Below are 23,040 nucleotides of genomic sequence, written 5' to 3'. Positions count from 1 at the left end.
TTTCTACATGAAATTCCTGTTTCTGAAGTAGCCAAACACAAATATTTACATGTCCAGTTTACAAACAAGCTCACTTGGCTTGATCACGTAGCTGATATTTCAAAATCCGCCCTACGTAAGCTCTGGCTTCTTAAGAGAAAATTTTAAAAATTCCCAATAAGTACTAAGCTTCTGGTATAGAAGACATGTATACGTACGAAACTGGAATACGCGGTAGCTGTGTGGGATTCTGACCTAAAATAAGATATACATCAATTAGAAAATATTCAAAGGAAAGCTGCCAGATTTATTTTTCAAAAATACAGGAGGCAAGATTCTCCGACATCACTGATGAAACTTAACAATATCCCCACACTAAGAATACGCAGAAAGGTTAGCAGACTTTGTCTTATGGGACTGACAGGTACATTGAGAGTAGTTTTCCTTAAGCAAGTGAAGCCCCTCACTTCAAGGACTACAAGACACAGTCATAAATGCTCTTTAAAACCAATTTTCTCTCGTACAAAGTAGTTTAAAAACTGTTTTTCCCCTCACGGTGGCTGAGTGGAATACATACCCCGTCGTGTTTTCGAGTCCGCAAATTTTGTAGCTGAAGTAGTGTGTCTGTTCTTCGATGGTTAGAATCTTACGCTCTTTTCTATAGTGCTTTGTGTACTTTACTGCGTTGCTTGTTTTTGTTCTTTTCTTAACGCTACTTTTGTCGTGATGTTAATTTTTTTATTGTCTCTCATGCTAGGGCCAAAATTGGCCTGCAGTATACTGTAAATAAATAAATAAATAAATAAATAAATAAACAAGAAAATTTTGGGAGACCAATGTTTAGAATTAAGTGTGGGTAGCAAAGCAAATACCCAAAGGTAGCTACCATCACGACACTCAGCGCTTTAGCGACTCTAATCTGCGTCGTCCTCAGGTAGCGCGCTAGGTGGTAGCGTGCTTTCTGAGTCTCTCTCCCCCGAGACGACATCAGAGCCACCATGCTCTTCAAAGACCTCCAGTGGACGATTCCCTGAAAGCCTGGCACTGGTGGCGTTGTCGCCGCCCGCAAGCGGCGATCCCTTCGGTCCTCCCGGGTACCGAAGACTCGGCATCAGGCTTGACGTCGTGTGTTCAACTTCTTCGCCGAAGGTGAAGAAGAGGAGGAGCGCCAATCCGAGGAGCGACAGCAATACGATGGTCAGAATGAGCAGCGAGTAGAAGACACTTCGACCCTGCGATGCGAACACGACAGCGTATTGAATTTCTGCAATTTAATCAAAAACCGCTTATATGACAATATTGAGGCCAGTAATCATAATCTCTAGTCGTTGAAGCAGCTAAAAACATATCTTGCAGTGCATCGTTATCATCAGCAGCAGCCTCCTTACATTTCACGGCGAGACAAAGGTCTCTCCCATACCTCTCCAATTAATCCTGCCTCGCGCCAGCTGCAGCTGATTTATCCTTGCAAACTTTCAAGTTCGATCCGCCCACCTGACCCTCGTACTCTGTCTGCTAGACTTGACCTCTCTTGGAATCCACTCTGCACCCACACGACACCACTGGATATCCTGCCTTTGCAAGAGATATGCCTTGCACATGGTTATTTCTTCGTCTTCGTTTTGTCTAGAAATAGCTAACTCGCATTTTTCCCTGACCAGCTCAGCTCTCTGCCTCGCTTTTAATTGTGCACCAATGATTTTACCTTCCATAGCTTTCTGTGTTGTACTGCGATTAAATTAAACTGTTTTCGTTTGCCATTCTTGTTTCTGCCTTTTAATTTCGTATCAGGAAGATAGAGCAGTTGTGTATGTTTCTCTTGAGCAATACGGGTAAAATTCTCTTCACACCTTTAAAGTACGTGCCAAATGTCATCCACCCGATGTTTATTCTCTTAGTTACTTTTCGTGTTGCGAATCTACGGCCACAACGAGACAACGAGAAGTTTCTTCCCGGCGATTCCTTTTATTTCGCATTAATTCAACGTTCACAAACAACAGTCCGGTTCGATATTGTCCATATTCAGTTTCTCTGTTCTCTTGTGAAGTCATTCAAAATAAAATATATGTGATTAAGCAACGCCCCACGGTCATGTTAGCATTCACAAGTCACTTAGCTTAGTCATGTGGTCATAGTCAGAGCGGCCATGCTTTTATTAATACGAAATTCAAAGATTATGACTTCCAAGAAGTGGAAAAAGAACTATCAAGACTGGCGTATTATGCGAGCATAAATATACTTTAACTGTTTCGCCTGAGTAGTGCTCGGCACTGAAGGATAATTCACCTAATGCGTCAGGTAACAATATTGCTCTCATTGTAGCACGTGGTTTTCGTATTCTAGTTGCTACGATCCTTTCCAGAAAGAGTTGTGTGTTGATAAGCCTCTGATCAGGATGTCAAGGCATGCACTCTGTGATATTGGCTGCAGAAATTTTCTAAAAATGATTTAAAAAATATTTCTATCGTCCTTGAAAGCAGATGTAAACATAAAATGATTTACAGTAACTGGAACATCGTTGCCCAGGGTGGCTAATGGATCGTGCAAGCCAAGTTTTTAAGATGTGTCGCGTTCAGGTGATGCCAAGACAAAGCACCACGAAGCACATCTCCCGCTGGCATTGCTGAAGCGGAGACTGAGCCAGGCTCATTGGTCAATCAGTCAACGGCGCAGAGCAGTAGCAAAGCACTACCATGACATACGAGCCGCCGCTCAGGCGCTAAAGTGCTCACTCCACGGACTACCTCCTTTCTGCTGCCCTATCGTTTATTCATGGGCATCCCTAGTCTCTGATGTTCTATGGCATAACCGAGAATTCACTCCATTATCTCCTCTTTCGGCCTTTTTTTCTTTTGACGCATACTGGAAACTTCAATTCGTGAAAAGTAAGAAAACTTCGGTTCCAAAAATCCACCTGGCACTTGATGAAAACTTCTTTTTGGCAAAATTTTTCTGCTAAAATTCCCTGAAATAGGAAAACTTCCCGGAATAGGACATTATTTCTCTAGTATGCTTTTATCGTTTGCCGTCCAACAGTAATACCCAGGCGAGACTATGAAATCCCTGTAGCGCACACAGTATTCAAGTGTTGCGTCGGCAGTCCCATAATCGCATAGATTACCGGTGCTTCGAAAGCCCACACCGCACGTTTCCGCCTCCAGCAAACTTATAACCATTCGGACAGAACGTTGATACTGAGGATAATAGTGTGCCACAGGGAAAGACGACAGCCAGAACCCACACAGCTCTGCCTGTCAACTGTATTTCGTTGCACGAGAGGCACAATGTATACCAAACTAAAGGGAACAGAAAAACACAGGAGCGGTCTTGGCAGGCGTCATTTGGTCATGGGTGTGATCAGGGATATTGTCAATGAGAAAACTATATTTTGTAGCCATAGCTACAGAAGCTTGGCTGATGTAATCAGATTCACGCTATTTAATTTGGTAAGGCTTCTAAATCGCCCTTCTCAGTTAATTGAAGTGTCGAAATAAAACTTAAGCGGACACTTAAGCTCTGCCTTAAGTGCACGACACGAAATAGTTAAGGGTTTAAAGCCCATGTATACGAAATTGGTCATTCTTTACTTAATATTCATTGATCCCTGGGAGCCCTCATACCACTCCTGGCGAAGCGGTGCAGCGATGCAGCGGTTAAGCGATGCGCCATTGCCCTGCGATGGCACGCGCTGCCAGCGGCGGGGCTTGCGAGCCCCACGTCGCTCTTGCCGAGCAACCTCTCGCGGCCAGTGATTAATTTACATGCCACCTGCTGCAGTAGACAGTTTGCTCACAATCCGGTGGGCAGGTTGTAATGATACCACAAGGTCACGTGACCTAGGTGGCCAACCTGCCCCCTATAGGTTGCTTCTCTGGGGATATTTCATGAATTTTTCGCTGACGGTTCACGACGCCGAAGATGACGCCGCATTTTTTACGACACGAGCCCCTTGGCGCTCTCGCATTAGAGCGCTTCTACCTTGGAAGATAGGCGTACGCCTGCATACTCTACAATATGCCAGAATGTGCAATTTTGTCTGCGCATTGAGGAAATACTCATGCTCTATGAGTCGCACATTTTGAAGAAAGCCCTGTCTGACCCACGAAAACCTGGTTACAGTGAGTAAGTTACGATATGCTTAATTGGATGGGGTGGCTCTTAGGCCTAAAGGGAGGAGGAGGATGGCAACCGGTGGCTCACAGGCGGTGCAAAAGGCCTCACTCCTTGACGAAAGCCATAAGCGAGTTTAGCACTGCCCTTGAAGAGTTGGACGGTCCGCCCGGTGGCAGAAACCAGAGTACTGTCGAGGTGGCACTTCCTTCGTCCGGCGTGGGCCCGGCACTCCTATATCAAATGGAATGCAGTGGGCCTCTCAGCAAGACCCTGGTCAGGACAGCAGGGTGCCGGCTTGTGATCCGTCTGCGGGTAAGGTCGCGGTGCCCGGGCGTCAGGGTCCAATGCGTCAAGACTAGCGGTCTAAGCAGTACGGGCACTTCTTCGGGACTTGCATCGTCGCCATCGGTCAAATAAGTCGCAGTAAGGATGGGTCCTGAACGGAGACGGTTTAGCAGGACCTGCCCTGCTCTTGGCAATCCGTCCGGTAATGGATCAGTGGGTAGTGGGTCAGGTGGCAACGTCAGTCTTACCTCCTCACGCCGATTTACTGCTGCCACGCACATGACCCAAGATAGATCGTCCAGGGGCTACCCACATAGGCGGGGGAGGGGGGGGGGGCGTCTCCGAAAGTGCGCTTCCTCAGCCAGTGCGGTTGGATGAAAGCCACCGGCTGCCTCATCGGCCCTTTCGTTGCCCTCTATGCCTGCGTTTACGGATTCCCAACTGATAGTCTCATTACGCCTTTTTGTCTCAGCAGGTTAGCAAGCGCTCTTCATCATAAGGACACCGGATGAGAACAGGCGGTGCGATTTTCATGCTCGGAGGGCAGCCTGTCAGTCGGTATATACAGTATATACGACTAGCTTCAGTGCGGTAGTGAGTTCTGAGATCCCTTTTACCCCCTATAGGCCAAGGCGCGCAACCTGATGTCTTTGGCGTCTAATGATGCAGCAGTGGGCGCCGTCACTAGAGTGGCTTTGGTGTGACCGAGTCACACAGCGTAGCAACCGACAAATCCTCCACCCCGGAGTGAGTGAACTACTGCATCGCAATACACATGCTCAACGTCGTGCTCAACGTCGCGAAAACTGCGTGGCGCTGCGGCTTGTCTGGTCCCATAGTTCATAATAATAATATTTTTTTTTATTTTCTCATTCCAATACAAATGCGGGCCTGCCAAAGCCTTAGAAGGCTTGAGTGGCAGCGCCCGGCAGCAGACGGCACAAAACGCATGCACCGAGCACACAAACAAAAACAAAAAAGGGGGGTGAGAAAACTAAATTTCGAAAAGTGCGGACGCAAAAATGCACACAAGCAGAGAGAAAACAAACAAAGAAAACGAAGAAAAATGTAAAATCAGAGTATCAAAACAGAATGCTGGAGCTAAGAACGTAATTTGTCAAGGCAAGCTTTCACTATTTTTTTGGAGTTAGCAGGAAACAGTTAGCAGGAAAGCAGTTCGCAGCACTGGTTTCGAGCCCACGACAGCAATGTCCTCCCAGGGAGGCACTTCGAAGGTATCGACGGCAGTAGAGCATGCCCCGCCCTATGTCGGCACGTTTTTGCCGCCCTAGCTGTAGGGTGAGTTAGAGGCGAGCTTCACGGCCACGCATGCAGTCCGTGAAGCTCAGTAACAAGAAATATTGGAAAGGACTAGAAGACGACGAATTGTGCAGTGGCGCGGGCAGGAGTGCTCGCGCCACGCAGCATTTGGTGTGAGGTGCTGCGGTCTCTTCATCGCCATCCTGGTTCCAGAGGTTTGGTGCCCTGCGTCTACCATACATGGTCGTCGGCCGTCTCTACCTGATCCGCACCGCCCGGCTGTGCCCAGACTGCCCGACCAGACCTGACCTTGCCGCTAACCCCAGCCCCGTCCCCCGCCCCGACCAGAAAACACGACGCAATGCCGACGCTGCCGCTGCAAGGCCCTGTCACCTCACCGACCCGAGAAGCCGCATACAAGCAAGAACAAAGCCTACCCTGCCCGTGCCGTTTCGGTGCGTCCATAGGCCTCAACCGAGGGCTCCAGGTGACCTGTGGGCCAGAAGCTTCGAGGGACAGCGCTCATCAGCCGATCGTCTCATCCACTGAGCGGCAAGCCCTTCAACCCTTTCAGTATTCAACCTTTTTTCAAGCCCATAGTCATCTACTTCATTTCATCTTCAGTGCCGATCTTCTCCTTCGCGATCGAAACGATCCCCCGGCGGCCCCGGATAGTGTGACGGACTAGAAGACGAGGAATTGTGCAGTAGCGTGGGCAGGAGTGCTCGCGCCAGGCTGTCCGCCATTGAATCATCGTGTAACCATCTTTCATCACACTTTCTTCAACGGCTTGGCGTCACGTAACAATATCCACTACGTACACAACTCCTCTAGCGCAAGACAAATTACGTGTGGCGTGTTCGGTTGCCCAATTATCCTTCTCTTCTCTTTCAATTTTTCTTCTAACGGCTCCGCGAAACCAAACGTGTTTTCCTGGAGCATCAAAAATCTTCCAGGAGCAAAATATGCATATAGGGTGTAACAGTGGATTTTTGTAGCTCTGTGGAAGCTTCTTTTCGCCCGCTGAGTGCACCATTCACCCGCTGCAAAAGCTCCTCCCAAGCTTGCGCGAGATGAAACCGTAGATATCCTGCCTTCACAAGTCAATCAGTATTGATCAAGCACCTGATAAAATCACAGTCGCCCGAGAAACAACAGACAGTGATCAATGTTACTAAAATGCATTGCATAAAATAACGCGCTGACATGCTGTTGTCTAACCTGCATATTAACCGACTCGCAAGGCTTTTCCCCCTTATCAGTGTGGTTCTTACATTGGTTACAGCAATCCAAGAAAGGTTTTTTTTCCGAAGTACTGTTGAATAACCGAGAAAAATTTCACTGAGAAGTGCAGCCCCAGTGCAAACCAATACAGATGACCGCCTTCCTGCATGAACAGCCTCCCTTCCCATTCTGCAAGTGCCGAATTCGAACAAAAACCAAGTCTCAACAAGCTGCCCGCTGAGTATCACTTCTTATTGTGAAGGTCGGTACTCGTTTTCGTGTGCTCTGAGCATCTTATCTTAGTTGAAATTTTTGTCGTAAACGTCAAAGGATAATAATATCGGCAGAAAACGTTTACGGCAGAAGGCTGTGCGAGAAAAAAATTTATTTTTACACAGTCACGAAAGCCAACCACCTGAAATGTCTTGAAACATGGGGAGAGGTGTAAGCACCGCCGGCTTTTGATGGTACCAGGCAACTGAGTGGTGAGGCATGGCCACAAGGTTTTTGTTTTCGAGAGCACGCATCCGGTAAGCTTAGGCTCTCATGTCCATATCGTCAATGTATATGCCGAAGGCCAGTGTTATGCTGAAATTGTGCTCTCGCAGGAAGGTGGCGCCAAGGTTCGAATTTGAAAAGGCTTAAGAAGGGTCGGTGAAGTCCAGTGACGACAATCTTGGTCCCACGGATTGCCACGTATTCATTGCTGATAAGATAACCCTAGACAGAGGACCATCTTGTAGGCTTTCATTGGAAAGAAAACGTGCAGACTTAAACCACACAACACTTCAGACCGGCAAAGAGTGGTTCCAATCCTAGGCATTTTAACAGCTTGCACGCGCAGATTTTTTTTTCTTTTCTACTTTTACGGACACTTGGCTGAAGTTGTTAGCAAGCGCTGCAGAAGCCTTCACGGGAAACTGACCGTGTGGTATGGCTGCGAACCGTTCCTCCTTGTCCGACACCAAACGTCAAAGATGGCTTCTGGCGATCGGCAGTTGACGAGTGGGAGTTTATTCCAATTTATGTGCCGATCACCAGCACATCTCACAGCTACATCCATACATTGAGACATGAGTCTCGTCTGGCGCTACACTGGCACACTTCTTTTGACCGGCCGCGTTATGGTGGGCTTCTCTGCTGCTCAAAGCCTAGACTGGTAGCTGAATTTAAGCGTGCTATTTTAAGCATTTCAGAATTTAAGAAGTTAAGCTAGAGCGTTGATAAAGATCAACACTGCGCACTAATAAGTGCCAAGCTGGAGCACTAGTCCGGATCGTACACACCGTCAGAAACGAGTACCTCAGCTTCGGCTGCAGTTCTCGCAACTTAGAGTACCTTGAAAAAAATATCGGTGCCTTCAATTGGACTCATGCGCAGGAATGTAACAGCGTTCTCCTCTACTATCTCTTCTATTGGGCAGTCCTGCATCCTGGAGGACGAACCTTACTACTAGGACCACTACCGCTGCATGTAATTTCATTAAGCCGCTATCATCGCTACAACCCAATCACCATCACCTGTCAGTCAGGTGTCCTTACAAGTGATATCGTCAGCGTGTAATTACAGCAGGTGTTTATAGCGGGTGTGTCATTACATCCGGTGTTTCGCTATAAGCGGTGCTGTAGCAGTTTGCACGTGGAGAGGTGGCAAGTGGAGAGTGGGAAATCTCCCTAAACGACACTTTCCATTGTTAACGATTCAAGCAATTTCTGGGCGATAAGTTGGATTGATGCAGAGGAAATGGGACAAAATTGTTCTTTCACTCGCCAAGTTGTTCAAATTCTAATTCTATTCGTTTTCCATTGTCTTTTACTCACCAATCTATGTCAATTCTGATTCTGTTGCAATTTCAATTCCTCATTAGCTCCCGTAAGCCTCATATGTGCACATACAGTTGTTCGCGTTGCTATCTATAGAGTTTAGTTGAGCTGATTTGTTTGCTACAGGTGGGATTAGCCTCGCTTATTCTGCCGGCAATTGCGCCACCGTAGCGTAACTTAGAGGCTATCTGTACTCCACGCAGACATGATGCCTGAGAAGTTGTTTTCCTCTAGTTGTTCCTTTCTAGTCTCATCTAGCGGTTCCTTTCTAGTAGGCCAATTTTTTCATCTCTGGCTGTTAACTATGGCTGGGGTAACTGCGAAAAATGAGTCCCAATCGCAACGAGTCCTCATACCATAAACGACACAGCGGTGTAGCGGTGAAGCAGTGCGTCGCTGCCCCAGGCTGTTCTAAACACAACCACTGGTCGGGCTTGAGAGACGGAAGTGGCGCTTCCTGAGCAAAACGGTAGAAGGATTAGCTCCCGCAAGCCTCGTTTTTCACACGTGCGTGTGCTACCATTTGAGCCCTTTACATTTTGCCAAGTCATTCGTTACACAGTTCACGTCTGATTAAGGATCATTCAGCAACGTCGACGAGAACGATGCCAGCGCCAACGCCGACGACGGACTGTTTTCGCCTTAGGGCCAATTGTACATAAAAATTATGGGCAGTCAAGGTCACTAAATGGGGCACTGTTTTGTTAGGCTGGTGATCAACCCTTTCAAGTTGTGCCCCAAGACCATGAGTGAAAATTCAATGACGCGGGCTCGCAGACTGGTACGCAGACCACTTAAATTTGTGACTGAAAAAGCATGTGAATTTTATCAATACGCCTAGAAAATTGGACTTGTTAGCTCATTAAAAAAAAATGCAGGTGTGCACCAATGTCCCACGCCGCAGATATTTCATTTCGCACACCAAAATAACTTTAAAAAGAAGTTGTAGAAGACGTATTTTATAAAGACTGAATCTGAATGCATCAGCCATTTGCCGCAGCTCTAGCTACGGGATTAGTTTTTTTTTTCCTTTGGGATATCTGATCATTCTGATTCCTCTTTGATCACCGCCAAGTAACAACTGCGTGGAACGTTCTTATGCGTCATCCCTTTTCTTTATATTACACGATAGCGTATACAGCGCGTTCGGTCGATAAGCCGTCGGCGTAGTCCGCATCGCGTGTCGGAAATAATCGGGGGTTGCGTAAAAAACATCGCATCATGCGAACCGTTTGCCGCAGAATGTTCCGGATGGTGTCATACTATTGGTTCATGGTTCATGGGGGTTTAACATCCCAAAGCGTCTCAGGCTATGAGGGATGCCGTAGTGGAGGGTCCGGAAATTTTGACCACCCGGTGATCTTTAACGTGCACTGACATCGCACAGCACACGGGCCTCTAGAATTTCGCCCCCATCGAAATTCGACCGCTGCGGCCCACCTCTTTCGGGCCAGCAACCGAGCGCCATAACCACTGAACCACCGCGGCGGTTCGTCATGCTATTCAGCGTTATGTGCAGCTTAAGCTCACTAGTTAGAGCCTAACTTGCGGCAGGTATTCGAACCAACGACATATAACCGAGGGCTGCGTAAAAAAAATCGTATAATGAAAATGGGTGGTTCTAGTGATTGATGACTGGTGTGATAGGCGATGACTAGTTAATGAAATCGTTGCAACTAATTTATTGAATAATTATTGGAAAAAGACGGCTCAAATGTGTCAAAATACTTATAACTAAAAGCCAATGTTTCATTATGCTGATTAAAAAATTGTATAGTGTGTAATTTATACATTAATTGAAACAATTGAAAAAATAAAAAAATGCGTTCAAAGGTGTCAATCTGCCCACAGTGCAAAGCCTAACCCACAACGCTATCGCCTCATACCGTTAAGGCGGAGTTTAAGCGTCCCTTCCAATTTTATGTTATAAATTGCGGCTGCAATAAAATTCTGTTGCGGGTCAGCGCCGTGTTCGTGTTCTATCTGTCGTATTACTTTGTGAAGGGCAGTGCTGTGGAATAGTTGGTTCGACACGCCCGCATGTCGTTCTTCATTGTCCAGTGTCTGCGCTTTTCCCTTCTGCCTTACTTTTTGTCACGCTGTGAGACTCAGCATGAATATTTATCAGCGCACAACTTTCTATTCCAATCACGTTCGGACAGAAAGTTTCCCAAAGTTCGCTTCATCTTCTCCCCCCGGTTGACCGCTCAATTTTTCGCCAGAGTTCTTCATAAAACCTATTACCACGACCGCCATCTGCAGCGCAAATTACAGCGCCAAGTTTGGAGCCACGGAATGCTGAATGTGAGAAACTACGGCGCCCTGTGTCCACGTTGGCGGCACTTACTAGAGTTTCATGCTGCACCTCAGCGTTTTTCCACCTACTATTCACAGCGCGATCGTCCTTTATTCTTCTCTCTGTACATACGTTTCAGGACTCACGGTTCCTGTTTAGTTTGCATCCACTGCCGTCTATCGTGGAGTTTGGTGTGTCTAAGCGCAAATCCAAAGGTTGGTGCGAGTGTCAGCGCAAGAACGCCGCCCCACATGTGGTAATCGTATATTGTCACGGGTAGTTCAGACGACGCGGGTCAAAGGGACACCGGAGGACCAGGACCACAGGAGCAGACACCAGAGACAGGGCAAGGGAAGGAAGGAATGAAGGAAGAAAGAAAGAAAGAAAGAAGGAAAGAAAGAAAGGAAGGAAGGAAGGAAGGAAGGAAGGAAGGAAGGAAGGAAGGAAGGAAGGAAGGAAGGAAGGCTTCAGACGTAGCTGGCACATACCCGCTACGGGTGAGTGGCCAAGACACAGGCGGTTAATTGCTGGATACAGGAAAGTTTTGACGGGAAAAGCAGTGGCAATAGTATGTAGTCTGATAGATTGGAAGAGGGAAGGAAAGGCGTCCTGTTAACTTGGAGATCGAAGACGGGACAATGGCTTAATGTGCATAATAGTATACAATGCCTGTAGTGTTTCAATGTCGTACTGACTGAGAGCGGGAAAAAGGAATTAGAATGGGAGTCTCTGCATTTCTTGAAGAAAATTTTGCACAGCCGAGCGCACACTCCTGTCGCTTCGTCCAAGCAAAGAAGCGCTAATGGAAAGAACAACCGCAGATGACACAGGCAAGCCCAGTTGATGAAATGGAATTTGCAAAAGACACTTCCTCAAATGAGAGAGGCGGCGGCAGAACAGCAGGAAGTGATCTATTGTCTCAGGTTCGGCACAAAAAGGGCACAATGGGGAAGCCGCCTGGCCAGATCTGTGAAGGTAGAAATTTAGAAGGGGAGCCCGGCAACGCAAGCGCGTGAAAGAGACCTCTAGTCTGCGCGAGCGCCAGTCTTTGCTACTCCAAGTATGCAGAAGATGGTGATATTCGGGAGATGATGTAAGAGCCGAGGCAGCAAATTCCTGAAATATTGTGTAGCTGCGAAACCCCACCGCAGCTGTATATGCACACGTTGGCAGGACAGCAACAATTGGGCCGCAGAGAGAGGCTCTTGCTAAGGAATCTGCAACCTCATTTAAGTGAAAGCCCATCTGACCTGATACCTAAAGCAACCTTACCGAATTTAGATGGAGCGGAATCAGGAACTTAAAGAGGCGTAATGCCCGAGACTCAGTGGGTGAGGATAATAAAGAGCAAATGGACAGGAAGTCTGTCATAACCACGACCTGGGAAACGATAGTTTCTGATTTTCGTAAGGCTAATATTACTGCTAATAATGCAGCCAGAAAAATTGGAGTGAAGTCAGGAAGACGGAGGGAAAAAGACCAATTCAGTGAAAGCGAAAAAATTCCCACACCTGCCTTTTCGCGATCCTGCGAGGCATCGGTAGCAATAAGAACATGAAAGGGAAAGGACCTTAGGTGGTCCTGCAAACAGACCCTGAAGAAGCGAGAAGGGCTGCAGCTTTGCATTCGATGGGAAAATGTCATCGAATTCAATCTGTGCAGATGATGAGTTGTTATACATTTGGCAGACATCTGTTGATAATGAATATTTATGGGATCAAGGAGTGACTGCACGTAACATATATGCGGAGTAGGAAACGAGACCAGGCGGCACTAAAAAGGCGGAAGGTTGACTAAGAAATATTATACTGGAAGCATGAAGAGGTGAGTCGCACAATTTTAAAAATGTTTGAACTGTTAGAAGGCGAAACGTAGCTGATAACGATGGGATCCGCGCCTCAAGGTGCAGAACACCATTGGCGACATATTTTGCAAGCCCCAGACAAAGGCGCAACGCCTCACGCTCCAACAGCACAAGAGGTTGAAGTTTGTAGGCAGGAGCTCCTGAAAATAAAACACACCCGAACTCCAATATTGGGCGGACGTACATTTTATAAATCATCAGAAGTGTATGCCTTCTCATGCCTGACCTAGCACTACAAAGCCTGCGTAGGATGCCAATGGCCCGAACCCCTTTTGCCGAAACTTGCTCAATGTGTGGCCGCCAGGATAGAGTAGAGTCATTACTCCGAGATACTTCACCGTCTGAACTTGGGGGTACTATGTTATTTCTATAGACCAGGCAGATATTTACAGAAACAGAAACCGGAAATACTAATAATGCGCATTTCTTCACATTGAGGGACAGATGAATTCTTCCTAACCAGGGGTCGCGGCCGGGCTCACGAGCGATCTCCTCCGGGCCTCTTCCTCTTTTCCGTCGAACGGCACCCCGCTGGTTGATGATGACATTGAGTAAGTGGATAACACACATGACACTGCTCCATTCCCGAAGGAGGCAAAATTCAGGCTGAAAAACATTTGTAGAGCTCGAATAGTTAGGGCACGTGCTCCGAGCTGTGACTGCACGCTTTGAAGCGTGCTACGTGAACAACTTCGGAGGCAGGCGGGCAGAGGGACGCCTGCGTTACGATCGGCAGAACTTCGTTATTTAACACGCCTATACGACGAATCACTTCGTACGGGCCAAAATATTGTTTCTGCCGCTTCTAAGACCACGGCGTCGAATTTGGCTTCCGCACCCACACTCGGTTACCAGGATTGAACTGAACATCACGGTGGCCTTGATTTTATCGGCGAGCATCGACTTGCTCGCGAGATTGGATGTGAAGGCGTGCCAACTGCCGGGCTTCTTCCGCGAGTTGGGCGACGAGTTGAGCATCGGCGTGAGTGTAGACGTCTGGCTTGTGGTGCAGCATAGCGTCGAGCACTTACCGGCCATGCACCACTCGAAATGGTGAAAATCCGGTATTTTCTTAAACCGCGGTGTTGTACGCAAAAGTTACGTGCGGTAACACTTAGTCCCAGGTTCGGTGCTCCACGTAGGCATACATAGAGAGCATGTAAGCCAAGATCTTGTTAAGGCGCTCGGTGAGCACGTTTGTTTGCGGGTGGCATGCGGTAGTTTTGCGGTAGGCGGTGTGGCTTATGCTCAGTATCTGCTACAGAAGTTGGGACATAAATGCGGCACCATGATCAGTGATAAGGACCTTGGGTCGAAGAATGACTGACTCAACAAAAAACATTGCCACATCCCGAGCCGTTGATGATGGCACAGCGCGTGATTCGGCATACCGCGTGAGGTAGTCCGTCGCAACAGTGATCCACCGGTTCCTCGATTGCGACTTAGCAAAAAGGTGCCAGTAGGTCCATACCGGTCTGCTGCAACGGACTGAGTGGTGGCATGATCGGGTGAAGGAGTCCCGCAGGATTCACGGGTGTAGTCTTGCGCCATTGACACTCGCGGCAGATCCTGGTGTAATGGCGAACGGTCTTGTCGAGTTGTATTTCGCGCGAGCGTTCGACTGATCCTAAATGTCACGAGGAGGGGTCATCATGAGACTGTTCTGAAATTTCGTCGCGTAGATCAGTGGGCACAACTAAAAGCCATGACCTCGGGCTCAGTGCAAAGTTCCGTTTATAAAGAACGTTGTCTCGAAGGCACAAATTAGGTACTACGCGTACAAAAGGACGTGGAACTACGCCGCCTTGACTCTCCAAATCTGAGATCACGTCGCGAAGTTCAGGGTCGAGCCCTGCCGCGCCGCCATATCTACGGTACTTAGATACCCTAGGAAATTTAAATGTCATATTCGTTGTCCGTATCAATTGGCGCGGATTCGACGGGAGCGCGGGACGGGCAGTCAGCATCAGTGTGTGTCTGCGACCAGACTTATAGACGATCGTAGAGTCAAATTCTTGCATTTCAAGGGCCCACCGCGCAACTACGCCTGGGGGGTTTATTTGATCGGTCAGTTAACACAGAGAGTGATGGTCTGTGACCACCTGGAATGGGCGTCCATACATAGTCTCAACTTTGTGATCGCCAAAATTACTGAGAGGCATTATTCTTTTTGGGCGGTCCAGTAATTGGTTTCCGCCTTCGACAAAACAAACATGACTGGCGTATGCGATGACACGTTCGGCGCCGTTCTGGTGCTGGATCAGGACGGCCCCGAGGCCCGTGTTACTAGCGTGTGTGTGTACCTCAGTCCCGGCGTCCTGATCAAAATGGCCTAGTATAGGGGAAGCCTGAAGGTGCCGTTTTAGATGGTCAAATGCAAGCTGCTCTTCATCAGACCACTGGAATGGGACGGACTTCTTCGTGAGGCGAGTAGGCGGCGCGGCGATATCCGAAAAGTCGGGAACAAAGCGTCTGTGGTAAGCGCCGAGGCCCAGGAACCGCCGCACGGCGTTCTTGTCCGACGGGTTGGGGAAGAGAGTGACGGCGACTGCTTTAATGGAATTAGGGCGGACGCCTTCGTGACTGGCGACGTGACCCAGAAATTTCAGCTCGTTCTTTGCGAACTGGCACTTCGTAGGCTTGAGAGTGAGGCTGGCGTTTCTGATAGCGAGCAGGACCGCTTTTAGGCGAGCAAGATGTTCATACACCGTGTTTGAAAAAATGACATCATCAAGCTAGATAAGGCATGTTTGCAATTTTAGGCCGGTGAGCACGGTGTCCATAACACGCTGGAAGGTCGCTGGAGCAGTAGAGTCCGAAGGGCATCACCTTGAACTTATACAGTCCATCCAAGGGGATGAAAGATGAAAGGCGTCTTCTCTCTGTCGCACTCATCGACTTCTATCTGCCAATACCCAGTTTTAAGGTCGGTGGATGAAAAGTAACGGGCACGGCGCAGGCGATCATGCGCGTCATCGATGCGCGGAAGTGGTATACGTCCTTCTTCGTGACTCCGTTGAGGCGCGGGTAGTCAACACAAAAGTGAAGGGTGTCGTCTTTTTTCTTCACCAGCACCAGCGGAGCAGCCCAAGGGCTGTGAGATGGTTGGATAATGTCATCGGGCAATATTTCGCGCACTTGATTCTGTATAGTTTCACGTTCTTTTAACGAAACACGATAAGATGACTGACGAACAGGATGGAAAGCGTCGTCGGTAACTATACTGTGCTTTGTTATTGACGTCTGGCGAATCCCTGCTGACGTAGAAAAGCAGTCGTGGAACTCACCCAGCAGAGCGAGGACTCGTCTCTCTCCTCAGCAGAGAGTTGCGGTGTAATGCTGACACTAAAGGAGACACCAGATGCTGGAGAGGGGGCGGACAGGAAGGAGCCGCAGACAACGTCTCAGAATTGACAGGGGCGCTGAGGCGCTCGATGAGGCCGATTACTGCTTGGTGAGGTGCTGCGGCGCGCTGCAAAAATTGGTGACGAGGACTTGGGCGCTGCCAGAGTTAAGCCGCGTGACATTTCTAGCAACACACACACCCCTGTCAAGAAGCAGCTGCACACTGCCTTCAAGAAGAACTTTGGCAGAGGCAACCGGTGCGGACTCGACAAGCAGAAACAGGCTCGAGTAAGGCGGCAAAGTCACGTGGTCCGCTAAGGTGTGCGCCTCGAAGAACGTCGGTTCACCGCTCGGAGGGTCAAGGCGAGGTCGACGAAGGGTGAGGCGGCAGTCGGCGAGGCCGATAACAGCGCCGAACTCGCTCAGAAAATCCATACCGAGAATAATATTTCTCGAATAAGACGACGAAGTTAGCGGGGCACGTGAGACCGTTAATCTCAACATGAGAAGTGCAGCGGCCGACTGGGGTGACGAGGTGGCCTCCGGCGGTTCAGATTTGTGGGCCATCCCACTGCGTGAGGACCTTGCGAAGGCGGCGGGACAGCTCCCCACTCACAACGGAGTAGTCGGCGCCGGTGCCGAAGAAGGCCGTCGTGGCGTGGCCGTCCATAAGTACGTGAAGATTATTGTACACCGGGCGAGCAGAGGCGGCTATAGTATCGGCGGATAGGTTGTCTGTAGGTGAGCTTGAACGGGACGTCGTACGTGTATGCTCTTTAACAGATGCGTGGTCGGCAACGCCACCTCCAGGCGTCACCGGGCTTAGTTTTCCCGACGAGGAGAAAGGCTCCCGCGGCGGTCGCGAAGAGGGGAATCGAGCTTGCGAGGCGGCAGCGAGCGAAACGCACGACGAAAAGGCCGCTCAGGTGGTGGGGAATGGCGCAGAAATTCCTCAACTTCACGAGCCTGCTCGCAGTACGTGAGGCAGGGCGCATCTCGCCGGAATCCCCGAACATCAAGCTCCGGATAAGGGCAGCGGCGATAGACGTTACCGGCCTCCCCGCAGTGGAAACAACGGACGGTCATTGGCGGTGCTCCGCCCGTCAGCCTTGCTTAGTCCACGCTGTTAGAAACGAGGTGTGTCGGCAGGCGCAGGATGCGGTAGTGGCTGTGAAAGGGGGAACGGGTGGTGGACCGTTGGCAGCGACGAGCGGCGGACAACGGAGGCGTATACGTCACGGTGGGCTGTGCAGGAGGGGTGATGGAGCAGAGAGGATAAAGTGCACGTTGCACTTCTTCTCGGACGACCTCTGTGAAGAGGTACGAAGATGGGAAATCAGGGGGGTTGCAGACACTTCCAAAGTTCCTCCCTAACAACTTCGCGGATGACTTCGCGTAGGTGCATGGCATCGACGGGGTAAGCTGCCGGGTGGTCAGCGGAAAGACTCCAGCAAGCCGAAGAAACTATTAGAAACTCCAGCAAGCCGAAGATAATGATCTGCTTTGGATGACAGGGCGCGCTCGATGTTAGAAGCCTCGCAGATAATCCCGGCCACGGTTGTGGGAGGATCTCGAATGATACCGCCGAAAATGTCGCATAAGAATGCGCACCTTCTTTTCCTCAGTGGCTCGGGCACTAAGCCGCAACACGTCTTCGACGAAACTAGTGATGGTTTCATCGGGGTCCTGGTAGCTGGTATGCAGGAGATCCTCTGCGCGTTGGCAGCGATGCTGGTTAGCGAAAGCGCTTTGCAGCTCTGTCCTGCAGGTATCCCACGATGTAAGAGTGAGCTCGTGGTTCTCGAACCAATGACGGGAAGTGCCCTCAAAAGAGAAATACAAGTTCTGGAGGCAGCGATCCACAGTCCAGCCGTTGTGTCGGGCTACGCGTTAATAGTGTTGAAGCTAATCGTCGATGTGTTCGGAGGCTTCGCCACGGAACGGGACAGCTGACCGAGGTTGGACAAGGAAGTATACCACGGCAGGCATGGGCGAAGAATCTGTCTGATGGCCTTGGCTCACGGTAGACCGAGCCATGTACAGTGCCGGCACGGACCTTGTGGTAAGCTGGGTGCGGCAAGAGGCCGGATTCGGTGCCGAGTCCTTGAATTCGCCGGCTGGCACGTATCTCGGCCTCCTCAGCAGAGGGGTGGCGGCCCGGGCTGGGAATGGGACTCTGCGAAGCGGGAGGAAGGGCATGACGGTGCATAAGATGACACCTCCACCAGAATGTCACGGGTCGTTCAGACGACGCGGGTCGAAGGGACACTGGAGGACCAGGACCACAGGAGCAGGCTCCAGAGACAGGTCAAGCGGTTTCGTGTGGACTCACGAGCGATTTCCTCCGAGCCTCTTCCTCTTTTGTGTCGATGGGCACCCCGCTGGTTGAGGATTACGTTCAGTAAGTGAATAATACGCATGGCAATACTATCATTGTGGTTCACGCGAACCACCTCATAACTCGCGCGTCGTGCTTCCGTGCTGCGTCCTGAGCGCGGACGTTCCCACTAAGCAGTGCACGGAACTTTTCCTCAAATCCAACTTCAGCGATATTTGCAAAACGGGGCATTAACATGTGTGGCTCCAAAAGAAAATGTTACCAGCTTACACAGCAAGCCCTGCCATGTTTCATTATGCCTAAAACTATACCACACATTTAGCGGCTGCTTCGCTAGCTTCTTTTAATGCGTATCTCTAGTACCCCCGCAGCAGCTATTTCTCCTCAGCGGCGCCGGTTTCTGAGCCCTGGACGCAGAAAAAATTTGAAAATTTGTTTTGAGGAAAGGAAATGCCACAGTAATTGTCTTCTCGGTGGACACCTCAACCGCACCTTGAGAGAAGGTAGGAGGAAGGCGGCAGATAAAGAATAAAGAGATGGCATAGTGGAGACAGCGGAATAAATTCAGCCACCTGAGGATCATTAACCTCCACTTACATAGGCTCAACTAGCGGAGGAGGGAGCGGTGGAAAGTAGGACCGCTGGAATGGGATCAGTGGAACACAGCCGCCGTGGTCGAGTTCGAGCCCGGGTATTCCGGATTAGGGCGCTCGGTTAGTTATCCAGGGTACCCGATTTCGAACCCTACCGCGGCGCTGTGTTTCGATGGAGGCGAAACGCAAAGGCGCCCGTATGCTGTGCGATGTCACTACTCGTTAATGATCCCCAGGTGGTCGAAATTATTCCGGAGCCCTCCACTATGGCACCTCTTTCTTCATTTCTTCTGCCGATATGTGAGGCAGATACTGCATAATTTCCTTTCCCAAACAGCCAATTCGATTCGAAGTCAGCTGTGCGGAAACTGCTGGGAGAAGGCAGAAGACAGAGCGCGGCAGCTGATGGCAGACATGGGAAGCAACCATTCGGCGCTCGGCGGTCGTCAGTTCTTCACTCTTTGAGGTGGTCTGGCATGTGCAGAACGGTATCCGTCGTGTCATGTCATGACTGTCGCAATGTCTAATGCTAACGGATACAGTTGCATTGATCCCATCAATCTTACACAAGGTTCCTAATTCAGGTGAAGTCACCGTACTCAGAAATAATGCGCGAGAAGAACATTGCTCTGTCGTAAAAAATTACAGACTTAGGTTTTTCCTAAAGAATCCAGGCGGCCTTCTGTATCTGTGGGGCTTCCCATTTTCTCTACAGTACCTGGCGTTCTGAAAACCATGTGAAAGAACATGGACGCAACCGCATGGCCAGATGTGCGTGTGCCCTGTTTGGCACACTGAACGCTTCTGCAACGCGAACATTTTTGTGTGATCGCCTTATCTGTTTTCGCTTTTTAAGGCGATAACGTTAAAGCCCCTGTTTCGCAGAAAAGCCGGTGTCGTCATCGGCGGCGTTCGCCGTGAGCAAAAAATACCAGAAGCGATTCGATTTCAATTATGGGGGTTTAACGTCCCAAAGTGACTCAGCTATGAGAGACGCCGTAGTAAAGGGCTCCAGAAATTTCGACCACCTGGTGTTCTTTAACGTGCACTGACATCGCACAGTACACGGGACTCTGGAATTTTGCCTCCATCGAAATTCGACCTCCGCGGCCGGGATCGAACCCGCGTCTTTCGGGCCAGCAGCCAAGCGCCATAACCACTCAGCCACCACGGCGGCCAATCCCAGAAGCATTAATAAATAAATCCAATTTGGAAATTGCCAAATTGGTCGAGTTAGTGAATCGAACCAGGGCTTCCGGAGTGCGAGACAAGCATGCTAGCCACTCCGCCACGCCACCTCTTCTTTTTTTTCGTCCTTATTGCCTGTTTTGACAGTTTACATCCGCCACGCCAGCTCGATGGTTTGGAATGAACAAAGGCGCGTCTAGTGAATACGGTGTAATCTTAGAAGGGTGCTTTATAGCCATATACTCTGGTATATATTAGTAATTATGAGCATGGAAAATACAGAAGTCGCATTTAAGCGAGTAGCAAAGTACGTTGCCACTACTTTTCATCTTCGCTTGGAGCGCACGTAGCGCCATCAGGCGGCGCCCACTAAAACTACTTCCTCCTCCTCACAATGTACGCTACTGCCCCAACAGATAGCTCGCGATGGCAGCGCCTCCTAGCGCCTGCCGCTCGTCTCGTTCGGGCGCAGTGGGGCTGTGCGGGCACGCAGATATCACGCGGTGAGCGGCGAACAGCGCGGCGCACATCTAAGGCGCGTTCACCACGAATCTTGCGGCTTGCTGCCCGTTCGTTCGGCGTGGAAGCTATGCTGGCGTTCGTGGTATCGGGGTTGTCGAGAACGATGTGCCGACGAACTACGACTGCAACCTGTGTCCCGTGCGTTTCGGCAAGGCGCATGGCAGCGCTTCTACCCGGTTTGGCGCTCCTCGCGTCCGTTTCGCCGTACATAGCATCAGCAACATCAGGTTCACGCGGTGTCGAAGGCGTTGGCCGTGAGCGAAAAATCCCGGAAGGATTAATAAATAAAAAACCGTAGCAAGTTGGTCTAGGTAGGGGAACCCCTAACCCATTACGCTATCGCGTCATACCCTCAAGGCTGAGCTTGAGTGTCCCCTCCAATTTTTTGTCTTCTTATGAAGAGTGAACCCACCTTCTTCCCCACTTTCATAAGGTATATACTGGCCAGTGGTGGTATTTTTTAGGCGTTGGAGAGAATTCAAGTGATAGTGGAAAACATTTGACCAGAAGAAACGCAGAAAATAGCTCAGCTTCACCCATGCCCTGAGTCATGGTAACGCTAGATCAAAAGCAAGACTCGAATTATTGACAGCTGTGAGCAGGTTAGCTTGGCGGCACAAAACAGATCGTATGCGTGAGTGCTGCTCTGCATTATGCAGAAAACCCTCCACAGATTTTTGCGTAAGGTTTGGAACTTTTGTTCCGTCAATTCAACTAGTATTACAGAGACAAGCCTTTTAGGTAAAGATTGTTTATGAGATCGAACGAAGGTAATGAAAAATTGAACGCTTACCAATACTGCGTTAGATATTCTGTTTTTAATGTATGCCCCTTTCATTCCTACCTTCATTCCTATCTTCACGGGACGGTCCAGCCTAGGTGCCCACCCACAATCAAGACCACCCGAGCCTTCCCTTATACCTATTTTTAAGGGTTTGGTGGCGTCTTGCGGCGGGTCGTCTGACCGAACAACAACGAAGTTTGTGGGAGGTAACAGCCAAGGGCTGCATGCAAGTACGGGGCGTTCACATGAACAGTACGAAGAGCTGCGCACGGTATGCGGCGGAAAGCGTCCCGTGGACAGCTAGATAAGACGTTAACCGTTTGTTGCTACATGCGCTCTTTTCTGCACTAGGCAGGGTTAAGTAAGGACTCAAATGGCGCCTATGGACAAACGTAAGACAGGAAGACAAACCTGTCGGGCAGGCTGGGGCCGAAATAGCTCTTGCAATTCTTCCTCGTCCTCTTCGTAGACCTTAGCCAGCGGCACTTCTACCGGAGGTACGACGAGCCCCACCGCGGTAGGCCTTCGTTGAATCTCGCCCCCAAAGGCGATCGCTGTCGGCCTGCGTTGAAAGTTGGTGTCCAAGGCGATCGCAGTGGGCCTGCGTTGAAACTCGGCCCCGTATGCGGTTGCAGAGGGCCTGTGCTGTAAGTTTGCCTCAAAGACGGCAGTGGGCCTGCGTTGCAAGTCGGCCCCGTATGCGGTCGCAGAAGGTCTGTGCTGCAAATTGGCATCAGAGACGGCAGTGGGCCTGCGCTGCAAGTCGGCCCCGTATGCGGTCGCAGAAGGTCTGTGCTGCAAGTTGGCCTCAAAGACGGCAGTGGGCCTGCGTTGCAAGTCGGCCCCGTATGCGGTCGCAGAGGGCCTGTGCTGCAAGTTGGCCTCAAAGACGGCAGTGGGCCTGCGTTGCAAGTCGGCCTCACGGTCGGCTGCAGCGGTGAGCGGAGCGATAGACCGTCGCTTAGCCATCATGCCGGTCTTCTTCTTCCTGCTGTCAAGTAGGTAATTCTTGCTGGCGCGTGACTGATAGCCAGATAATTCTCTACGTTCTCAATAAACACGCCAGCGAGACGACGTGTGTCGCTGTCCGTCACGACTCCTGTGCGCTCTGCAAGATTTTGAGTTTTAACTACGGTCCGTGTACATGGTATTATGGACATGGTAATGAATCCGAGTTGTCGCTACGACCTGCACAGAGTGAGACGACAGATGCCGCACCGTATCCTTCACTGATCGCTGCCGGCTGCGACTAGAACCTCGTTGCCGAGCAACACGGATGCTAGAACCAGTTCCTGGCCTAACTAGGTGAACACAGATGCTCTGCAGGCTATCGAGGTGCAACAACAAGCAGCTACTGGTTTGTCCCAAGGGACACCAGGCTAGTCAATGTTCTAGTGCCTCCAGCCCAAGCAAAACCAGCAAAGAA

General features: G+C 49.9%; 1 protein-coding gene and 1 pseudogene across 2 annotated transcripts in view; one reads left to right on the top strand and one right to left on the bottom strand.

Moving 5' to 3' along the window:
* LOC144120107 (3-oxoacyl-[acyl-carrier-protein] reductase FabG-like) overlaps positions 1–23,040 on the top strand; it is a 173,781-nt pseudogene that overhangs the window by 16,450 nt on the left and 134,291 nt on the right. The gene's annotated exons all lie outside the window — the stretch shown is intronic.
* Positions 353–22,586, bottom strand: LOC144119130 (uncharacterized). The gene is made up of 2 exons (XM_077651832.1): positions 22,026–22,586; positions 353–1,211 (listed from the first exon to the last, which is right to left on the bottom strand). The coding sequence occupies exons 1-2, from the start codon at positions 22,584–22,586 to the stop codon at positions 894–896; spliced, it is 879 nt and encodes a 292-aa protein (XP_077507958.1). The 3' UTR covers positions 353–893.

The sequence above is a fragment of the Amblyomma americanum genome, chromosome 2, assembly GCF_052857255.1.
Source record: "Amblyomma americanum isolate KBUSLIRL-KWMA chromosome 2, ASM5285725v1, whole genome shotgun sequence".
NCBI lineage: Eukaryota > Metazoa > Arthropoda > Arachnida > Ixodida > Ixodidae > Amblyomma > Amblyomma americanum.
The sequence above is the reverse complement of the archived record's forward strand: the minus strand, read 5'-3'. Positions and strand labels throughout refer to the sequence as shown.

What these genes read in the sequence shown, in the direction of transcription:
- LOC144119130 (XM_077651832.1), bottom strand. Translation starts at nt 22,586, where the DNA reads ATGATGGCTAAGCGACGGTCTATCGCTCCGCTCACCGCTGCAGCCGAC. An exon ending in GGCCCCAGCCTGCCCGACAG is followed by an intron (nt 1,212 to 22,025) that starts GTTTGTCTTCCT and finishes TTCGCATCGCAG; the next exon opens with GGTCGAAGTGTCTTCTACTC.